At 43.5% G+C, this 20,199-nt stretch overlaps 4 protein-coding genes across 6 annotated transcripts; 3 read left to right on the forward strand and 1 right to left on the reverse strand.

The window, feature by feature from the left end:
- The first annotated feature begins 3,702 nt into the window (after positions 1-3,702).
- On the forward strand, positions 3,703-10,109 carry zgc:162816 (uncharacterized protein LOC571260 homolog). Of its 3 annotated transcripts, XM_068701390.1 has the most exons (11): positions 3,703-3,801; positions 4,158-4,245; positions 4,854-5,009; positions 6,510-6,639; positions 7,263-7,413; positions 7,502-7,682; positions 8,222-8,340; positions 8,441-8,567; positions 8,835-8,897; positions 8,982-9,087; positions 9,183-10,109. In XM_068701390.1, exons 3-11 carry the CDS (start codon positions 4,864-4,866, stop codon positions 9,270-9,272), a joined length of 1,113 nt encoding a protein of 370 aa, XP_068557491.1. In that variant the 5' UTR covers positions 3,703-3,801; positions 4,158-4,245; positions 4,854-4,863; the 3' UTR covers positions 9,273-10,109. The 3 variants fall into 3 exon arrangements, with proteins under 3 accessions (XP_068557491.1, XP_068557492.1, XP_068557493.1); XM_068701391.1 differs by lacking the exon at positions 4,158-4,245; XM_068701392.1 differs by lacking the exon at positions 9,183-10,109 and having other exon boundaries at positions 8,840-8,897; positions 8,982-9,071.
- Positions 10,110-10,440: 331 nt separating this feature from the next.
- orc2 (origin recognition complex, subunit 2) lies at positions 10,441-14,654 on the forward strand. Its single transcript, XM_068701834.1, has 16 exons — positions 10,441-10,519; positions 10,754-10,828; positions 10,947-11,096; positions 11,628-11,714; positions 11,822-11,911; positions 12,006-12,037; positions 12,190-12,247; positions 12,336-12,652; positions 12,740-12,849; positions 12,941-13,073; positions 13,214-13,310; positions 13,392-13,538; positions 13,623-13,794; positions 13,893-13,954; positions 14,051-14,169; positions 14,274-14,654. The coding sequence occupies exons 2-16, from the start codon at positions 10,759-10,761 to the stop codon at positions 14,355-14,357; spliced, it is 1,728 nt and encodes a 575-aa protein (XP_068557935.1). The 5' UTR covers positions 10,441-10,519; positions 10,754-10,758; the 3' UTR covers positions 14,358-14,654.
- On the reverse strand, positions 14,655-16,669 carry cfap410 (cilia and flagella associated protein 410). Its single transcript, XM_068701835.1, has 7 exons — positions 16,463-16,669; positions 16,295-16,313; positions 16,100-16,146; positions 15,747-15,976; positions 15,438-15,588; positions 15,228-15,327; positions 14,655-15,123 (listed from the first exon to the last, which is right to left on the reverse strand). The coding sequence occupies exons 1-7, from the start codon at positions 16,537-16,539 to the stop codon at positions 14,959-14,961; spliced, it is 789 nt and encodes a 262-aa protein (XP_068557936.1). The 5' UTR covers positions 16,540-16,669; the 3' UTR covers positions 14,655-14,958.
- A 214-nt stretch (positions 16,670-16,883) lies between these two features.
- Positions 16,884-19,514, forward strand: rpl37a (ribosomal protein L37a). The gene is made up of 4 exons (XM_068701738.1): positions 16,884-16,951; positions 17,723-17,851; positions 18,041-18,123; positions 19,356-19,514. The coding sequence occupies exons 1-4, from the start codon at positions 16,949-16,951 to the stop codon at positions 19,417-19,419; spliced, it is 279 nt and encodes a 92-aa protein (XP_068557839.1). The 5' UTR covers positions 16,884-16,948; the 3' UTR covers positions 19,420-19,514.
- The last annotated feature ends 685 nt before the right edge of the window (positions 19,515-20,199 follow it).

Below are 20,199 nucleotides of genomic sequence, written 5' to 3' on the forward strand. Positions count from 1 at the left end.
ACATCGCTTCCCCCACACCGCCCATACGATTGTGCCATTGACCTCCTCCCTGGCTCATCACCGCCAAGGGGGAGACTCTTTTCTCTGTCAGCCCCTGAAACCAAGGCCATGGACAACTACATTAACAACTCACTGGCAGCAGGCATCATCCGTCCCTCTTCATCCCCTGCTGGAGCTGGATTTTTGTTTGTGGATAAGAAGGACAAATCCCTCCGACCCTGCATCAATTACCACGGTCTGAATGATGTCACCATTAAAAATCGGTACCTCCTTCCACTCATCTCTTCTGCATTTGAACTGTTGCAAGGGTCTTCTGTGTTTACCAAGCTTGATCTCAGGAATGCCTATCACCTTGTTTGCATCTGGGAGGGGGATGAGTGGAAGACGGCGTTCAACACCCCTAGGGGCCACTATGAGTACCTGGTTATGCCTTTCGGACTCACTAATGCTCCTGCAATATTCCAAGCCTTAGTGAACGATGTGCTCCGGGATTTTCTCAATGTGTTTGTATATCTTGACGATATCCTCATCTTCTCTAAGACTGAACGGGAACATGTGCAGCATGTCCGCAGTGTTCTCCAGAGACTCCTAGAGAACCAGCTGTTCGTGAAAGTGGAGAAGTCTGAGTTCCATGCCACTGAGGTGTCCTTCGTGGGATACATCATTTCAGTCGGACGTATTTACATGGATCCCACCAAGGTTAAAGCAGTGGCGGATTGGCCAGTTCCCACCACTCGGAAGAAGCTTCAACAGTTCCTTGGGTTTGCCAATTTCTATCGTAGGTTTATCCGCAACTATAGTTCTGTGGCAGCTCCCCTGACAGCCCTCACCTCCCAGAAGATGGCCTTCCAATGGTCCCCTGCTGCAGAAAGGAGGTTCAATGAGTTAAAATCACGGTTCTCTTCTGCTCCCATTCTCATCCTTCCAGATCCTGAACACCAGTTTGTTGTGGAAGTGGATGCGTCAGACTCCGGGGTGGGGGCAGTCCTGTCTCAGCGGTCAGCTGAGGCCCAAAAGTTACACCCATGTGCTTTTTTCTCCCGCAAGTTGTCCCCAGCAGAAACCGGGAGTTACTGGCTGTCAAACTGTCTCTCGAGGAGTGGAGGCACTGGTTGGAGGGGGCAAAGCATCCGTTTGTGGTGTGGACAGACCACAAAAACCTGGAGTACATCCGGTCAGCCAAATGGTTGAACTCCCGTCAGGCCAGATGGGCATTATTCTTTAATCGTTTTGATTTTACCCTGTCATATCGCCCAGGTACAAGGAACGTCAAACCAGATGCCCTGTCCCGTAGTTCCAGTCAGACAACTGTCCCACACAACCTGAGAGTATCCTCCCCACTAAGGTGGTCATCGGCGCAGTTACCTGTGACATTGTGGACAAGGTAAAACAGTCCCAGGCCGACCACCCGGCTCCCAGTGCCTGCCCTGATCGTCTGTATGTGCCTGTGAGTCTCCGCTCTCAGGTCCTCCAGTGGGGACATTCTTCTTGCTTTGCCTGTCACCCGGGGGTTAGGCTCACCCTAGCTCTGCTGAAGCAATGTTTCTGGTGGGCTTCCATTGAAGAGGACACCAAGGAGTTTATCGCTGCTTGCCAGATTTGTGCTCAGCACAAGACTGCTCGCCATGCCCCTTCTGGCCTTCTTCAGCCACTGCCTATTCCTCATCGTCCATGGTCCCACGTCTCACTCGACTTTGTCACCGGACTGCCTCCCTCAGAGGGTAACACCACCATTCTGACTATTGTGGACAGATTTTCTAAGTCTGCTCAGTTTGTTCCGTTGCCTAAATTACCATCTGCCAAAGAAACAGCTGAACTTATGTTGCATCATGTTTTCCGTCTGCACGGCCTCCCCTGTGATATTGTCTCAGACCGGGGGCCACAGTTCACTTCTCGTTTCTGGACAGAGTTTTGCCAGCTGTTGGGGGCCACGGTCAGCCTATCCTCTGGTTTCCATCCTCAATCCAACGGACAGACTGAACGGATGAACCAGGAAATGGAGACTGCCTTGCGTTGCATTGCATCCCAGACACCGACCTCCTGGTCCAAACAGCTTCTGTGGGTGGAGTATGCTCACAATACGCTTCCAAGCTCGGCAACAGGGCTTTCTCCTTTCCAGAGCTCTCGGGGATATCAACCTCCACTGTTCCCTGAGCAGGAGCGAGAGGCCAGGGTCCCATCTGTCCAGGCGTTCATCCAGCGCTGTCGGCGCACCTGGTGGCGGGCCCGTTCTGCTCTCCTGCACTCGTCCAACCGGTACCAGAGAAATGCCAACCGCCGTCGGATCCCTGCACCCTGCTACACTCCTGGTCAGAAGGTTTGGCTGTCCACACATGACCTCCCACTCCGGGTAGAGTCTAGGAAGTTGGCCCCAAGGTTTGTGGGCCCGTTCTCCATCACTAAGGTCATCAACCCTGCTGCAGTCCGTCTCCGCCTTCCTCGCTCCGTGAGAATTCATCCCACCTTTCATGTCTCCAAGATCAAACCCGTAAAGGAGAGCCAGCTCCAGACCCCCGCCACCCCCCCTGCTCATTGACGGGGGTCCTGCTTACTCTGTCCATCGTCTCATCAAGTCACGACCGCGGGAAAGGGGTTTTCAATACCTTGTCGATTGGGAGGGTTATGGCCCTGAGGAGCGCTCATGGGTTCCCGCTCGTAACATCTTGGACCCTGACCTCATCTCTGCTTTCCATAGGGACCATCCTGACCAGCCCGGTGGGACGTCAGGAGCCGTCCCTAGAAGGGGGGGTTCTGTCACAACTTCAGCCAGGCTTTAGTTTTTCATTTGTCTTCCTGTTTTGCCACACTAACTCTCATTTCAGAATCTGCCACTCCCTCCTGCTCTGCACTAATTGCTGATTTCATTTCACCTGGCCTGCCCCACCTCCATACTCACCTGCTCCTCATCAGCAATCAGCCCCTCAGTGTATATGTACCGGTCCATTTCCCTCAGTTCTTTGCCAGATTGTCTAGTGTTTCCCTAGCTATCCAGCAACCTATCATTCTGATTCTGATCGTTCGTGTATTGACCTGCCTTTTTGGACTTTGGACCTTCCCTTTTGCCTGCTCCCACTGGATTTGTTTGGTACGCGGGTTACTACCTGGTTTGACCTCTGCTGGTTATTAAACCCTGTTTCTACACCTGAACTGTTTTCTGTGTCGTGCTATTGGGTTCTTGTCTGTCGTTTTGTGAAACCTGACACTTTGATCTTAATTGATTAAAACATGTTATCATATTTAATCATACTGGTGTTTACAGAAGAGATATAATTTGGATCCGCTCAAGGATCTGTAGCCAAGATTAGGGACCACTGTTTCTATATTAACTGTTTGCCCAACTTAAATCACTGACAAGTAATTGGTGGATGAAAAAGTATTCAGATCCTTCACTGCAGTAAATGTTACTTATTTACTACTACTTACTCGTTATTGCGAGTAAATACCTGCATTCAAAACCTTAGTCAAGTATGTTATCAGCAAAATGTACTTTAAGTGCAGAAAGTAAAAGTACCCATGCAGTAAGATGTACATTATTACTGCACGGGTAGTGCAATCTGAGTCTGTGTCACAGTGATATCCAGTCTGTCCAAAGATGAGGATTGTAACCAATTAGATGTAGAGACTGGGTCCGCCCACTTACTGTCAAAAAGAAAAACTGCGAGCGAGCAGAGTAAAGTTTCCTCTCGCGAGCGATTGAGGGACTTTCGCTCGCGCGCGAAGGACTTTCGCTCACGCAAGAGGGAATTTCGCTCGCGCGAGAGGGAATTTTGCTCGCGGAGTGATGTAAAAGCGCTCGACAAGGTAAAATTTGCGCTCTCGAATTTTGACAGTGATTTGCCTTTATATATATATATATATATATATATATATATATATATATATATATATATATATCTATCTATCTATATATATAACATACCATTAGTTTGTTTTCATAAGAATAGTGTCAGTCACTAGTTTATATGTTAAAGGTAGTCATGCACAAAAAATGAATTGCACAAGAAGTACGTGATAGTGATGTGCCGGCTCTTTGACGTGAACGACGGGAGCCGGTTTGTTCTCTCTCTCTCTCTCTCTCTCTCTCTCTCTCTCTCTCTCTCTCGCCGCATTTGATTGGTCAATATGTGTGGTGTCGTCTCTGTGCCTGCGCTGAGCAGAGGGGGGAGGGGCGGGAGTTACACACACAGCAAGCACACGAACAGGAGGGAGGGAGACGAGAGAGAAAGAGAGCAACGAACTGGAAAGGTAAAAAAAAAACCCGCAAAAGTTGAGAAAATGAGTGTCAACAGGAAACGCAGCAAAATCTGGACACATTTCAATTACATTGACCAAACTAAGGCAGAATGTAGAGTCTGCAAGACTAAAATCTCATATCGAGCTGGCTCCACAAACAACCTGCACAGGCACATGAGAACTGTTCATCCATCAGTGCAATTGGAAGAAAAAAGACAAGCAAGTGAACCTGATATTAATAGTTAAAAGTTAGTTAAGTTCATTTGTAAATAGTTAAACGTTTGTTTTTGCACTTTCTAATTTATTTTTTTTATCACTCTGTAGAGTTTATAAATAAAAGTGTATTTATATAATAAACATTTGATATAGTGCATGTTTTTTTTACATTAGTAATTCATATTGCGCATAATTTTACATTATTGTTGGTAATAAATTAATTTAAGCACCAAAAAATCTGAAGAGCCATTTGGGAGCCGAAAGAGCCGGCTCTTTTTAGTGAGCCGAGCCAAAAGAGCCGGTTCTCTAAAAAGAGCCGGAATTCCCATCACTAGTATGTGAACCTTTTGTGTGTGTGTGTGTGTGTGTGTGTGTGTGTGTGTGTGTGTGTGTTGTTGTTCCAGTGCTGCCAGTATGGCAGGAGAAGCCCTCTCCGCCCTGTGTACCCCGGCTCTGGTGGTGGATCTGGACAAAGTGAAGAGAAATGCAGAGAGGATGACTGAACGCTGTCAGAATTTGGGGGTCCAGCTTCGGCCACACATGAAGACCCACAAAACCCTGTATGAAAACAGACACAAAGAGACGCACTCACGCAATACATTCATACAAATCTGTCACACAGTTAATTTATTTATCTAGCACCAAATCACAACTAAAGTTATCTCATCATGACGCTTTTCATGTAGAGCAGGTCTAGATCATACTCTTTAATTTACGGAGAGCCAATATTCCTTCATGAGCAAGCATTTGGGCGATGGCGGCAAGGAAAAAGTCCCCTTTAATGGGAAGAAACCTCAAATAGAGCTGGGCTCTGGGTGGGTGGCCATCTGCCTTGACAGGTTGGGTTGAGAGAGAAAGTGACACAGAGATGCACAGCAACAGTGATAATAACTACAGAAATGATAAATATATAATGACAATAATAGTAGCAGTGGGCATCAAGCAAAACCACAGCAACAAGAGCAGCCATGATTCATGGCAACCTGTGAGATGAGAATGGTCCAAGGCAAGCCGGCCTAGCCAATCCTAACTATAAGCGATAACACAGAGGAAAGTTTTAAGCCTGATCTTAAATGTGGAGAAGAATGCTGCCTCCCGGACCGAAACTGGGAGCTGGTTCCACAGGAGAGGGGCTTGATAGCTGAAAGCTCTGGCTCCCATTCCACTAGGTACCATAAGAAACAAAGCATGCTGCGAGTGTAGTGCGCTAGTGGGGTGGCAGCGTACTAAGAGCTTTTTAAGATGAGGTGTGTAATACTGAAACAAGAAACATTGAGGAAAGAAGTTTGTCTTTAAAATATTTATTCTCTGGCCAGAGAAAGCTTCACTGTCATACAGACTGCAGTGCAGTCTACAGAGGATGAGCCAAGAATTCAGTTTCTGAGATGCTTATAAGCATCTCAGCACACAGGGTGGGGGAACATCAGGTATTTACAGTATAACAATTGATCAGCAGTTTTAAACTCCCCATTGACCCCTCCAGTCACCCCCTTCATCTTCTGAGCCTTGTCACACAAAGAGATTGTTCTTTATTACCCTTGCCTATCTCTGAGAATCTTCACACCTCAACATTCTCTGGTTAAACTGCAACCCCCATTTGGTTACTTCCTCTTATCAAAGCAAAAGGCCTGATACCCCATATGGTCCTGTTAACACCCTCCTTACACAATGACACATATATAGTTTTGTTAGTGAGTAAGGCACATAAACTAAATCACAGTAGAAATGTACTAGCACAACTAAATTTTCCATCACAGTGTTGCCTGACCATTTTGTGTGAGGAGAAGGGTTTAAAATTCTATCATGGATGTTACAGGGAGCCAGTGGAGAGAAGCTAATATGGGAGAAATATCTCTTTTCCTAGTTCTTGTCAGTACACGAGGCACAGAATTATAGATCAACTGGAGAGTCTTAAGAGACTTATTGGAGCTGCCTGATAATAAGAAATTGATTTGTCCATCCTAGAAGTTACAAATGCCTGCACTATGTGCCTTATTTTTGCAATGTTACGTATTTTTAAGCGATATTGACATGGTCTGTGTAATTGTGTTCATGTCTAGTGAGTGTGCTGACATTATGACGGGTGGATCACGGAGGTGCATTGTGGTTTCCACACTGGCAGAGGCCTGTTTCTATGCCGACCACGGATTTGATGACATCCTCTATGCATACTCTCTTCCCTTTGATAAGGTCCTCTCAACTCAAACTCACACGCTTAAAAGTTTCATTCATTACATATATGTTTTGAATATCTAGTGCGTTATGAAAATGCAATGTTTTGAATATGTGAAAAGTGACAAAATATTTAAAAAAAACGTCATTTTTAAGTATGCTGTAAATGTGCACCACTCTCCCATCACCTTTTTTTTTCACAAAGTACGCTTTGACAGTGCCACAGGAGCAAAAGCTGGTCTAAATGTAAAAATTAATGTTGTCTTAATTCCATTTAGCTGCTGGCTTTAGTTTTAGGGTCCTGGTATTCGCTGTAAACTGTTACGCATTATGTAGTATCAAATTGAGAAATAGCTTTCCTTTTTCACAACAGACATTACAGCAGGAAAAACACATTTGGGCTAACATAATTAATTAATTAATGACAGCTCTGTTGTATGGAAGTGTACCAGTGAGCCAGCATGCACAGTAGCTTAACCCTGGAACATTAAGCATTAATGGTGATTGATTGATTTTCTAGCCGGTCAGTGTAATTAACGTAAATCTGATATCATTACTTATAGCTTTTATATTTTTTTAGGTCTCATCTCCCAACAATGCTCCAAATACTCACCCTGACTTACGTCTGTGTGTGCTCATAGGTGGAGCGCTGTGCAGCACTGTCAGAGAGGCTGGATCTCTTCCAAGTTCTACTGGATCATCCTCATGCTCTTGATCAGCTCAAAAAGAGACCACTGAAAGACGGTCGGCTGTGGCACGTCTGGCTCAAACTCGACTGTGGCAACGGGAGAGGTAAACATGCAGGGAAACCAGGACACCGCTCATCATCGGCTGCTGAAGGTGAAGTGCTTGTTGATCTCCTGTTTGCTCTCTGCCGTAGCTGGTGTCCTGCACTCAGAACCCGAGGCGCTCAGATTGGCTCTGGCCATCGCCGAGACGGCGGGCGTTGCGCTCACAGGAGTGTACGCTCACTGTGGGAACACCTATAACTGCAGAGGAGTGGAGCAGATACAGGCTGTCGCACAGGAAACCACCGACTTGACTCTGCAGTTTATGGAAAAGTATGTAAAAAAAAAAAAAAAGACTGTAAAATGCAAGTAGAGGCCAATTATGTCATATTTAACCTGAAACAGAGAATGATTCAAATACAAGCAATGTTTTCTGAGGTACACATTTTTTTAATAAATATAATATGGTTTACTTTTGAATGGCATATACAAGTGTACCCGTTTTTGAAGGTAGTCCAATCATTTATAAGTTCTCTGCTTGACAAAAGTATTGTTGTTTTATGATTGTAGAAGAAAGGAGAAGAAAGTTCACTTAATAAGAAAGAACATTAAACTTCTGATTTGTCAAAAATGTAGACTTGGATTAACACTACTTGAAAGTTTACTTAATGACACTGTCAACCTTTTTCCAATTTCTCAAATGCAGCTTGTTGCACTGCCCCCAAGTGACTTAAAATGTGAATGCAGATTTATGTTGTATTACCTTATTGGCAGTTATCACATTAAGACTACAGCACACATAATCTATTATATTTTGTTCCTATGAAATGTTGTCTTCATAGAATCATTCTGTAAACTTTGTTCTCTGGCAGACTGAAGGCTGCCGGCATCACCTGTAAGTCCAGCATTGGCTCCACCCCTTCCTGTAGTCACCCAGTCAAAGACATGGCGCAGCTCAGCGAGGTGCATCCTGGAAACTATGGCTTCTATGGTGTGTGTCTGGATGTAGCTGTAGTTGTATAACTGCACCAGTTTGTTTAGTTTTTCAGGCAGATGAATCCGGTTGTTTTTTTGTTGTGGCTGTCTTCCAGACGTGCAGCAGTTGGTGATTGGTTCGTGCAGTCTGGAGGATGTGGCTGTGAGGGTTTTGACGAGAGTCATTGGACACTGTCCTCACAGGAACCAGCTCCTGATTGACTGTGGATGGAGTGGACTCAGGTACCTTCACGAGTATTGTTTACCTGCTTACTGTTTTAAGCTGACATAATCCTTAATGATGTATGATAGCATTCTTAAATGACCCTAGGGGAAGATGTCTGAGGGCAAAAATAATAGTTTTAATTTATTTTTTCTCAAATGACCAATTATGCTCACCAACAGGAGCAGATAGATTTAATCAACACTAAATCACAGTGTTTATTCATCGTTGCAGCTATCTATTGTTTTCATATTTCCTTTCAACCCATTTGTGGTCACTGCTCTCAGTCTAGACGGAGCCGGAAACCTTCCCACTGGATATGCTGTGATTGAAAGACACCCGGACCTCAAGTAAAGTCATCTACTCCTGTCTCTCTCATCTTAATACTTAACTCAAGTGTGACTGAAGTTCTGATGAAATATATTTCCCCCCAGGTTGTTATCTATGACCCAGGAGCACGGTAGAGTGGAGCCCATCTCAGGACCACTGGACTACAGCAAATACCCCCTGGGCTCCCTGCTGACACTGATCCCCTACCATGTTAGTACAGTTCAATGTGGAGCGTGTGTTACTGCTGTGTCAGCTTCATCGTGTCACTCGACTCTTGTTTGACCTGGTCTCTGTTCATTTTACAGTCGTGTGCCACTGCGGTGATGCATCCCGTGTACTATGTGCACTCTGAGGGCCGTCTGCTGGGGAAGTGGACACCAACACGCGGGTGGTGAACAAGCTGGCTCAATGAACACGGGTTGAAGGAATTCTCAGAGCAACTCGTAGATAGATATATAGATAGATATAGGTGTAGAGGTATTACAAAGAATCAGAACCGTTTATTTTTCCAAGGTATGTTGCATATACAAGGAATTTGACATGGCGGGTGGTGCATAACATTAACAATGAACAACAATCAACACAGTGCAAAAAATAGAAACATATTCAAATTTACAATAAAATATATACGTATACATAAAAAACACTGATTAAGGAACACCTACTACTTTTGTGGACCAATTCTCCAAATGTTTTATTTGAAGGGTTTGAATAGTAAAACGTTTTTGGACTATGTTGTCGCCTCATCCTTTCATCAAAGACACCTAGCTGTGTTCATGAAAGGAGTCAGTATGTGAATGTCAATACACTAAGACCAAGACAGCAGCAACAAAATGCCATTAGGCTGCTGTAAGTATGTGAGCACTCACTGAAGGCTGAAACAATAAACACAAATACTATGAAAAGCATGGGTTATGACTCTTATATAGCCTATATTTGTTTGTTTTAACCTTCCGCTTTCAGGAGTGTTCATTTATTTTTGAGTATCCATTATTTAGTTTTTGGCCCGATCATCAGTTTTGTATTGTCTCTAAATGTAATTACTGACAAAGAGAAAGACACGTCGCGCAAAGTGTGTGCTGTAGAACAATAGGCACTGGTAACAACATGTTGGACATACTGTATGTATAATCAGTAAGTATAATGATCATGACACTGTTGAAGTGAGTTCATAATAAATTATCCTTCAAGATAAGCTTTTATGGTCTAATTGTACAGTGATTAGCACACCCTCTCTTGGATTATGGTGGTGGTTTATTTTTTCATGACAAAATAAAATTACTATAAAGTTACTTCTACTTGTTTTATCTTGCACATTTCTAAAATAGGTGTCATAATGATAATATGATTCAAACTTTATTAACATTTTATTTAGAACACTTTATTGCCAAATTACTATTATTGTTATGATTCCCAACGATTATAAAACGGTCTCAAAAGCGAGTAGGTTGCGCTCAGTGCATCCTGGGAAATGTGGTTTTATTGACGCTTACGTTCTGATTGGCCACCATATGACCTTTCGCTTGTCACGTGGTTTAAACACTTCAGGAGGATGGCGCGGAAAGTTGTCACACCACTCAGCGTTGCCTTCAGTTCATAAAAGTGTTTACATTTTCCTCGGGCGACACCGACTCATTATCTGGTAAGTTACCGTAAGTTAGACGCATTCGGTTACTGTTCCTCTTTTCCTCTAGACATTCAGTGCGCAGCCGACTGTCCAGACTAACTTAACGTTATCCCACACTGCACTGTCGGCTAACGTTGCGTTACCGTGCCTGATAGAGCCCAACTAAAGTCGCGTTTTAAGACCCCGCTGAGCAACGTCAGTTAGCTTTTAGCTAGCTGCTGTCCCACTGTACGCTGTGTCTCTCTTTAGTCATCATGAGCGTGTTGGAGGTGAAGTTCGTTGGTGATGGAGATGCTCTGGAGCACATCGTGGACAAACAGGAGGGTATGTGGACAACTCACTCACTTAACTTCTCCTGCTTGGATGTTTGGGGTTACGAGCAGGTTCGCTGCCTCCTCCGTCTCACTAACTGCCCGTCTGTCTCTCTGTGTGTAACGGACAGGCGTGCAGAGCAGCGGTGTTCAGAAGATGGTGACGTTTAAGAGCCCAGCTGGACGACGAGCCAGAGAGGATGCAGAACATGATGGGGACGAAAATGGAGGCCTTAATGAGCAGAACTATGTCCAAGCTCTAGGAACAGACAATGCAGAAGGTGACAACTGCATGTTCTTGAACACCTGTTAGTTCCAATTAGTTTTCTCCAGCTCTTTATAGGGATATATTTTATTGAACTGTTATTCAGCCTGCTGCTAAATGATGAGAAACAATACCCAGCTGCCATTTAGTATGCACTCAGTTATCCATTTTATTAGGTACACATACTGTAGCTATGCAGTGTAATCAACAGCCCTGCAATAAATCCTGTTGTTTGTGTTGAAACCATAGAGTTGAATCAGTTTTAGAGAGTTTGTTGTTGTTGTTGATTTCTATTGTGTTGCACTTAGATGTGCTTCCTATAAGGGTATTTTGTTCACCCTGTTTACATCAACAAGAGTGGGCTGAATTTATCTACAGTATAGTAAATTATAATATTTTCATTACTGATCAATGCATAAACACACCAGCCCCTATTGTTACAGCCTGAATTAGCACAAGGCCGTTGTGATAATTGCTGCTAATCATACACTAATGATCACTTCACGTGGTTACATCTCAGTTACATCATTTCCCTTTTGTTTTGCAGAAGATGAGGAGGGTATGTACAGAGTGGCGGGGTCCTCCATTTTCACCTTTCAGAAAGCCAAACGTGGACACAGCATGGCCCAGACTGGTGAGAGCCTTCGTCCTCTTCTGTTATACGACGGGTCATACACATGGTTATTAACTTGGTTTTCAGGATGGTACACAACTGTATTTTTGTTTTTGTTTTACAAATAGCAAGTGAATTGGCTCGGACTCCTGGGAAAAGCGTGAGCTTCAGCACGACCCCCAACAATGAACCCTCGACTCCCACCCGAACGGGCCGCAGTGAGTTCAGCACACTTCCCTTATTGTTTTCGTGTCCATCCTTTCCTGTATTTATTTGCATAGAACTAAGTGTATTCTGTCTCTCTCCGACTAGACCACAGAGGTGGAAGCAGGACACCACAGAGGGTGAGACCAGAAGGGATTTGTTTTCCTCTCATATACACGACACGTCGGATCCAGCAACCTGTTTTTGATGATGTTGCCATATAAGCGGGCAGCTTTGCTGCAGTGTCAGAGATGTTGTTTTCTCAGTGTTACCTCTGCTTTTTGCATGACAGCGCAAGAAGGTTCAGTTTGTCTCCACGACACCCCACAGGCTGAGGAAGAGAATGACAAGTGAGTGTGACGATGGAGGAATCTCTTGCTGTTACAGTAGTTAATATGTAGAAAGTTTGACTTTTGCTAAACTGTTTGATGCTCTCAGCTCCCAGCATGCGGTCAGACAGCGATAGTGAGCTGTCGCCCTCCGACTCTGAGGAGGAGGAGGAGGAGTATGAAGATGGGATGGCGGAAGAGACGAAAGTAAAGAAAGAAGACAAGGAGAACTTAAAGACTCTAAGAACGCCCAGTAAAGGTTCTTCTGCAGCGCTCTACAAGACTCCTGCCAAGAAGAGCAAGACCACATCTGAAGCCCTCAATCAGCCCAGTATGGTTGAGGAGTATTTTGAAGCCCATGGCAGTTCGAAGGTCTTAACATCAGACCGCACCCTGGAGCGTTTACACACCCCTAAACTTGACAGGGTGAGTATATGACAGCCAGTAGTCTAAATGTATTCAACGAGCCGCGTTCCCGTCTCATTGAAGTGCATCCTTATTTTCTGTTTGCAGGAGACTTTGGTCCAGCTTTTAGGAGGAAAACCGTCCCGCTGTTCGAAAGAGATCCAGCAGCTCAACAGCAAACACCGAAAGCACTTTAGCAAATGGATGTTACAGTTACAGTGAGTGTGGTTTGCACTTTCTTTATTGCGTGTCTTTTTTTGTGTGTGGTGTTTTGAAATACAGAACGTGTCTCTGTGTTTACTTGTGTAGGTTGGGATTCAGTGTGCTGGTCTACGGTTTGGGCAGCAAGAAGTCTCTGCTGGAGGACTTCCGTGTGTCTCACTTGGCTCAGGAAATCCACCTTGTGGTCAACGGATTCTTCCCCTCCATTACTCTTAAATCAGTCAGTATACACAGAAGAATATCTTCCAAATCAAAATGCTTTATTGGTACAGTCTATATCAATAAACTGAAAAGACCTAACCGATTTAGCATCGAACCTTGTGGTATTGATATATTATTTCGTCTATGCTTTCATTGCAGATTTTAAATGCTCTGACATGTGAGGTTCTAGAGCATCAGGGAAGTTTCCGGACGCCCTCAGACCAGATCCAGTACATCGCTCGGACCCTTAAAGAGAGTGAGTGTGTTTTGTCAATTGTCTCCGTCTTAAGCTTGTGTTTGAATTCTGCGTTTTGACAATTGAAGCTTGTCTTTGCAGGCCCAGATCTCCATGTGTACCTGCTGATCCATAATATAGATGGATCAATGCTGCGAGGAGACAAGACCCAAAGTGCACTGGGGCAGCTGGCATCCCTGCCCAACCTGCACATGGTGGCGTCTTTAGACCACATAAACGCTCCAATGGGTGGGTGTGTGTGTGTGACTGTACTGCCATGTTGATCATATTGAAACATATTCTTGCAGCTGACTCTTTCCTGTGTGTTTCCAGTGTGGGACCAGTTTAAGCAGAGCCAGTTTAACTGGTTGTGGTGGGAGTGTGTGACCTTCCAGCACTACGCAGAGGAAACGTCGTACGAGAACTCGCTCCTGGTGCAGCAGACCGGCGCTCTCGCTCTGTCCTCCCTCACACACGTGCTGCGCAGCTTGACACCCAATGCAAGGTACCACATACACCTTGATATGATTCACTGTCAGAGCTGTTGAGTAATTCATGTATTACTCAAGTTCTTCGTGGCTCTGTGTCCTTTCTTTTTTGCAGAGGAATTTTCCAACTGTTGGTGAAATTCCAGCTGGAAAACAAAGATAACCCTTCCTACATAGGTACACACACAACTTCTAAATGCTCCACAGGTCTTAACCTAAAACGTGCATTTGTTGCTTGATGATTGTCATATATTTTCCTGTCACTGTTCGCAGGATTGTCATTCCAAGATTTCTACCAGCGTTGTCGAGAGGCCTTCTTGGTGAACTCTGACCTCACACTGAGGACTCAGCTGACTGAGTTCAGAGACCACAAACTGATACGGACGCGCAAGGTGGGGTCCCGTTTCACTTCAGAATTTCCGGCCCTCATTCAGTGTCATAACTATCTGCAGACTGCAGTGTCGGTCACTTTACATTTATTCCCATGTTTCTCCAGGGTGCTGATGGAGTGGAGTCCTTGGTCGTTGCTGTGGACGCGAGCACGTTGATGGATTTCCTGGAGAACGAAGAGGCCGACTGAGAAGAAAAGGCAGACTTGTGTCGCGTGTAGTTCATCTGCTGACTTAACCAGTTAAGGTTAATGGTTGAATCGGTCACTGATAGAAAGGCCCGGTTACATTTGAGCTACATAAGACGTGAGCCCAGCTTACAGGCTCTGCACACTTTTGAATGAATGGTTTGAATCTAATTATTGGTGAAATGTTTTCACTTGTCAGAAATTCCCCATCATAGCTCTGTGACATTCACATCTTGTGTTTTGATGTATACATGTTTTAATCCAACACCTGTGTAATTAAAATCAACACTTAAGAGTAAATGAGTTATTGCAATTTAATTTATCTACTTACAGAAATAGATTTGCATTAAGCAAAACGTACATTCTTTAGTTTGTACAAGGCAGGTAGGCATGCTGCTATGAAGAAAAAAATTAAAATAAAGCCGGAGAATTCTTCAGTACTCCTCCACATGTGAAAACTGTAACAAAAGGGAGAGCGGTCAGTGAAGCTACATCACATGCCATGCATATTGCAATTGGAAGGTAACGGGTAAAAAAAAAAAAGGGAGTGTTTTGGAAACGGGATGGAGAGATGTTGGGCCCTGAGTGCGTGCCATGAAATGCTTCAGTGTTGGATGTCAGCAGTTTTCTGTGTCTGCAGTGAATCGGTTAGCATTTCTGAGTCCAGTGTGTAAGTCTGGAGTCTGTTTTGGGTAGCTGTGTCTACGATGTGAAGCTCCTCTTCATCCAAGTCCTTCAGCAGCAGCAGAACTGCATCGAGAATGTGCGTCTGGAAATACAATTGAGATTACAAACAAAGAAATATTCCACATTTTAAAGTTTATTTCCAACTTTCTGAGTTCTAAGAAGCAACGTTGAGATATAAGAGGGTACCTTTTTCATTGATGGTTTGTTTTCTCTGGTTGATGGAGAAGAAAGAGAGGGGAACTTGTCTCTGGAGAGGAGTTTCATCCCCAACTCTTCTCTGATTTTGCTAAAAACAAAAATCAAGAAAGAAACGTTTTGTTCTTAATGTCTTCATTACCATGAGAAATTAACTTCAGCCAATGCATGTTTTACCCTCTTGTAATCCACAAGGCTTACTTGGTCTCCTCCATATTGTAGTTAACAGAGTCACTCTCCGTCTCTGCATCTGGCAGTCCGTTGGTGGAGAGCTGGTTTTGGACACTGCCTGGGGGGGTGGTGAGCTCTTCGCCCTCCATGAGAGCAAGTGCAAGCTCATCCTCTGTCACTACTGCAAATGTACATAAAACAACAAACTCTTTATTACAATAATTTCCAATCTCATCCCAGATATAATCTCTCAGGTCATACCAAAGCCACGCAGAGTTTGGCTCCAGTCAAAACAATAATTTTAATGTTTTTCTTCCAATTGTGGCTGCGCACACTCGCCTTGGTTGTCGAGCTTCTGGAGGCGAGGCAGGCAGCGCAGTACAGTGAGGCGATACTGGCTGGAGTTGGTTCCACAACAGGGGTTCTCAGCCAGCCAGAGCACCCTGAGACGTGTCAACGGACGCAGATGCGAGAGCTCAGAGAGTGAGGGAATCTGGTTCCTCCTCAGGTAGAGCTCACATAGAGACAGACAGCCAGCCAGAGGAGAGAGAGATGAGATGCTGTTGACGCTACAGAGAAAGGGGAGAACGCCACAGCCAGGATTCATCGATCATCTCAAATGATCAGGTGCAAATGTAAGTGTCATATGTGAATGTGACAAAGAGAGACACAGCTAATTTAAATAGACCAACCTAAGTGTCAGCACCTCAATGTTGGCCATTTGGGAGAAGATGGAAATCTGGAAAGACAGAGCATAAGGGAACACTTATATTGCAAAGTATGCATAAGTACATGAATGCAACTTAAATTGAAATAAGTAACAAAGTCAATTTGAGCATGATTTGTCAAACCAAGTAATGTTGTCCATTAATTAACTGATTACTCACATCAGTCAGGCTGCATCCCCTGCAAAAAAAAAGAAAGAAATACAACGTCAACACAAATGTATGTAAAACAAGCTGTGCCTGTCAACCTCTGCCATCAACATCTAACATTAAACCAAAAAACAAAACAAACGTGACTGGTAAATGTTAAGCTAAAATGTCAACACTTACCAGCAGTTCAATTTCTTCACGCTTTCCAAGTCGGAGGCCTTAGCCTTCGCGAGAACCTGTTTCCGTGTTAGCTTCATAGCGTATCAACTAACATAGCTGTCAAGAAGGAATCATTTAATGCACTATATGTTCACAAACACCAAAGCCCCCATTGTGACAGGCTAAGCGGACAGACATTTCAACTCAGCAACAAGGATGTCGTTTCCACCACATGAATACGCATGCGCCTGTCCACTGAGGCGTCCTTAGTTACAGCCGTTTCCTTTTTCATTATCGCGTGCGTTTTTGTTGAAAATATTCAACAGCAATACTTCTACTTTGCAAGATTCCGTAGTATTTTATACGATTTACAAGAGTATTTTTATTTTCATGTAGTACTATCAAAGCAGTCAAAACTCAAAGTCCCACAATGCAGCGTAATCGACAGGGTAAATCGCGCATGCGCGCTGAGCAATCCCTCTTTGGACCTACGTCTCCACTGAAACCATGGTGAGCCCAGAATGTCCCCTTTGAAATCCGTCTCAATCTAACAATTCCTGTGCTCTAAATGATATAATCACATATTTGGGGTCTCCGTGATGTCCCTGTTTGTCAGAGACGACCATTATTTGTGTCTGTTTAGGGATTATTTCAACGGATAAAACGATGTTTTCATGTCCCAGTGAGGCAGAAATGGCTGACACCATTGCTACAAGTTGCTCACTGAGTCCGGGTACTAGGCGGCTAGTCATATTAGCTTGCTGTCGGCCGCTAAATTCTATATTCCGTGCAAGTGTAGAAGACCTGCGGTTTAACGTAAAATAAAATGACTTGCTTTATGTCGTATCATAGTTTGAATTCTCCAAACCCGGACCAGTATTGAATTGGTGTCAAGTTAGCTAACATTCAGTGGCTCGCTTGGTCAGAGGAAGCTAATGGATGCTAACGTTAGCTGGTTAAAGCCGGTTATACCACTGGTGACACAATCTCATTCACTCTAGTTCCATTGATTGTATAGTTAAGTGGAGTTAAACGTGTGTTGAATACTTGCAGTGACATGACATGTGTTCCCCAATACATTCTGTTTGCAACATATTATCCTTAACCTGACCGGAGTTAGAATATGCTCCGTTTAACGCTACCCCCGTACCACTAGTAACTAAACGAAACTTTAGTTAAATTTAATTTAGTGGCAAATGTGTCGGTTGTTATAAACGCGTTAACTGCTTGTACGCCTCCAATAGTCAGATTTTGTATCTTAATTGTGTTTTATGTTAACAGGCCAAGCGTACCAAGAAGGTGGGGATCGTTGGTAAATATGGCACGCGTTATGGCGCGTCGCTGAGGAAGATGGTAAAGAAGATCGAAATCTCCCAGCACGCTAAATACACCTGCTCTTTCTGTGGAAAGGTAAGTGCAACCCTGACTCGTTCACGATCTTATTCAGAAAGCAGTGTGCCAATTGATGTGACTGTACAATGCTTAAAACGGTACAGGTTTTTATACCTGGATGACACCCATGTTTGGATGTTGTATCAGGAAAAAAAATTACAAGATACCGTTTTGTAACTTATGAATGTGTTAAATTTGCATTGACAGACCAAGATGAAGAGGAGGGCCGTTGGTATCTGGCACTGTGGGTCCTGTAGGAAGACAGTGGCTGGAGGCGCCTGGACTTACAAGTATGCTTCTTTTTGCTTTGCTGTAATTCTACCATCCAGCTATACAGTTGTTTCTCACCTAGAAGGCTGGATGTCACTTAATGTATAAATATGATGCAAAGCTCCAATGCTTATCTGTGCTCTATAAATGTTATATCATTTAGCCATTTTGTGCAGTAAATAGGTTACCTGTTCAGAGCAAAATGGTATGGAAACGGTATATAATGCATCTGTTTGCAGAGCCTTTGATCAGTAATGATTGATGCCCATTAACGATGCTGGCATTTGGCATCTGAAGGGGCACTGCCCATCACACCACAATATCAACTCTCACCGCTAGACTGTAGCTTGTAAACTCTGAGATTTAGCATACATATAAAACCATTTACTGAAGAACTGAGTCAAGCTCAGCTTGTCTGACAATCAGTAAAAGTTACCAACATAGTAACTTCCCTGTTTTGTGAAGCATAAATCATGATCCAGCAGCTACATACTATATTTCTCCTCTCACATTTTGTTAAAACATTCTTTCCCCAGAACAGCTGACTCATTCTTCAATTAATTGGAACTTTGTTGATGACAGTCCAGGTGACGTCTCATTAGTCCAATTATATGTATGGAGGATTCATTTTGTCATGTCAACAAAGAGATTCATGAATACGCCAGTGGAAATCTTAATTGAAGTAAAAATCATGGCCTTGCCAGACACAAGGATTTAAAAAAGTATTGGCTGGCTATGCCAACCTAACACAGAACATCTAAAATCAACATTATTGCATTGAACAATATCAGTGAACCACAAAGCAACTCTTAAGTGCTCTCAAATGAAGTATGGCAGCTTCTTGCTGATGTATTTTAGAGGTTATCTGGACAGCTTTTTTCATTAATATTGAATACTGCTTATGACCGTGTTCCTTGAATTAAAGGCAGCGCGAAAACGGCATTAGTAGAATAATTTTTTGCATGCCCTTGACTAAAATGTCAATAGATTAAGAGTTTAATATTTGAAAAAACAATACCACAATTCAAAATTAAAATTGTACCGCATGTACACATCGCTTTAATTTATTGTCATGCAAATGGAAATAACCAAACACCTGCATGAATAATAGTGAAGCTGTTTGGTTAAGTTGAGCAACACCACGGTTTTTCTTCAGTTTTCTAAATAAAGACATGGGATGGGAATCTGTGACTGGACTTTTGGGAATAATAATGTGAATTCACAAACTAATAATTTTGTTTGTCTTTTTCAGCACAACTTCAGCTGTCACAGTCAAGTCTGCGATCAGGAGGCTGAAGGAGTTGAAGGACCAGTAAATCAGTGACTCGCTGGTGAATTTGGGACTTTTTCGATAATTTAACCGACCTGGACTTGGCCTCAACATCCCCAAATAAATCTGTCTGGAGCGGAATTCTTTGTTTTTGTTCATTTGTTTTATAATGTAATGGGGAAATCAAAACTTGTGGGTGCTAAGTACAAGAAGATGCTTTACGAAACCTGCATGAGTGAGAAAGTTCAGGGTGCCAATAAAGTTGCACCATCAAATGCGGTACAACCAGTGTTCATAAAAAAAAATATGTTGATCTCTGTAGCTGGTGGATTCTAAAGTTTACCAGCCACTTAATAGACTACAGCTGTTTTTTTCTAGCAGCAATTTGCACATTTTATTAGCATTTGGCCAGTGGTTGCTGCCATTTCTCAATCCTGGGTACAGGTTTCCTAGTAAATTAGCTTTCACTGGTGCCACTTGGCAGTTAACACCTGCACAGTTTTTCTGATAACATCCACAGATTTATGGCCATTGTCACTCAGATACAGGAGTGAGAAGTCTGCTGGATTATAACCTGTGGACTACTGAATTCAAGCCTTTGATTTTTGATCCAGTGCTTTGGCACAGAGCCCCTCTGCCTGTTTGAATACACAGTTAATTGGAATTATAAAAGTTTGTATGATGAATACTTGAGCAGAGCTTAAATGTTTAATAGCCTTTTGTTACCTGCAGATAGTTTGACTCTTCTGCAATATCTTCCCTCTGGTGTGGTAGAGTAAAGCTTCAATATCTGTGGGGTGCAATTGTGATTTCAGTCAGTTGTCAA

The sequence above is a fragment of the Cebidichthys violaceus genome, unplaced genomic scaffold (assembly GCF_023349555.1).
Source record: "Cebidichthys violaceus isolate CVI_PGR_0920_01 unplaced genomic scaffold, fCebVio1.0.p SCAF_8, whole genome shotgun sequence".
In the NCBI taxonomy this organism is placed as follows: domain Eukaryota; kingdom Metazoa; phylum Chordata; class Actinopteri; order Perciformes; family Stichaeidae; genus Cebidichthys; species Cebidichthys violaceus.

Bases quoted from the DNA above. Each gene is read 5' to 3' on its own strand.
- zgc:162816 (XM_068701390.1), top strand. From the start codon at position 4,864: ATGGCAGGAGAAGCCCTCTCCGCCCTGTGTACCCCGGCTCTGGTGGTG. The intron at 8,568-8,834 runs GTACCTTCACGA...CACTGCTCTCAG, and splicing joins TGTGGATGGAGTGGACTCAG to TCTAGACGGAGCCGGAAACC. The intron at 9,088-9,182 runs GTTAGTACAGTT...TTCATTTTACAG, and splicing joins TGACACTGATCCCCTACCAT to TCGTGTGCCACTGCGGTGAT.
- orc2 (XM_068701834.1), top strand. From the start codon at position 10,759: ATGAGCGTGTTGGAGGTGAAGTTCGTTGGTGATGGAGATGCTCTGGAG. The intron at 12,248-12,335 runs GTGAGTGTGACG...TGATGCTCTCAG, and splicing joins GCTGAGGAAGAGAATGACAA to CTCCCAGCATGCGGTCAGAC. The intron at 13,074-13,213 runs GTCAGTATACAC...CTTTCATTGCAG, and splicing joins CCTCCATTACTCTTAAATCA to ATTTTAAATGCTCTGACATG.
- cfap410 (XM_068701835.1), bottom strand. From the start codon at position 16,539: ATGAAGCTAACACGGAAACAGGTTCTCGCGAAGGCTAAGGCCTCCGAC. The intron at 15,977-16,099 runs GTTGGTCTATTT...CTTTCTCTGTAG, and splicing joins ATTGAGGTGCTGACACTTAG to CGTCAACAGCATCTCATCTC. The intron at 15,124-15,227 runs GTACCCTCTTAT...TTGTATTTCCAG, and splicing joins ACAAACCATCAATGAAAAAG to ACGCACATTCTCGATGCAGT.
- rpl37a (XM_068701738.1), top strand. The intron at 17,852-18,040 runs GTAAGTGCAACC...TTGCATTGACAG, and splicing joins CCTGCTCTTTCTGTGGAAAG to ACCAAGATGAAGAGGAGGGC. The intron at 18,124-19,355 runs GTATGCTTCTTT...TGTCTTTTTCAG, and splicing joins GGAGGCGCCTGGACTTACAA to CACAACTTCAGCTGTCACAG.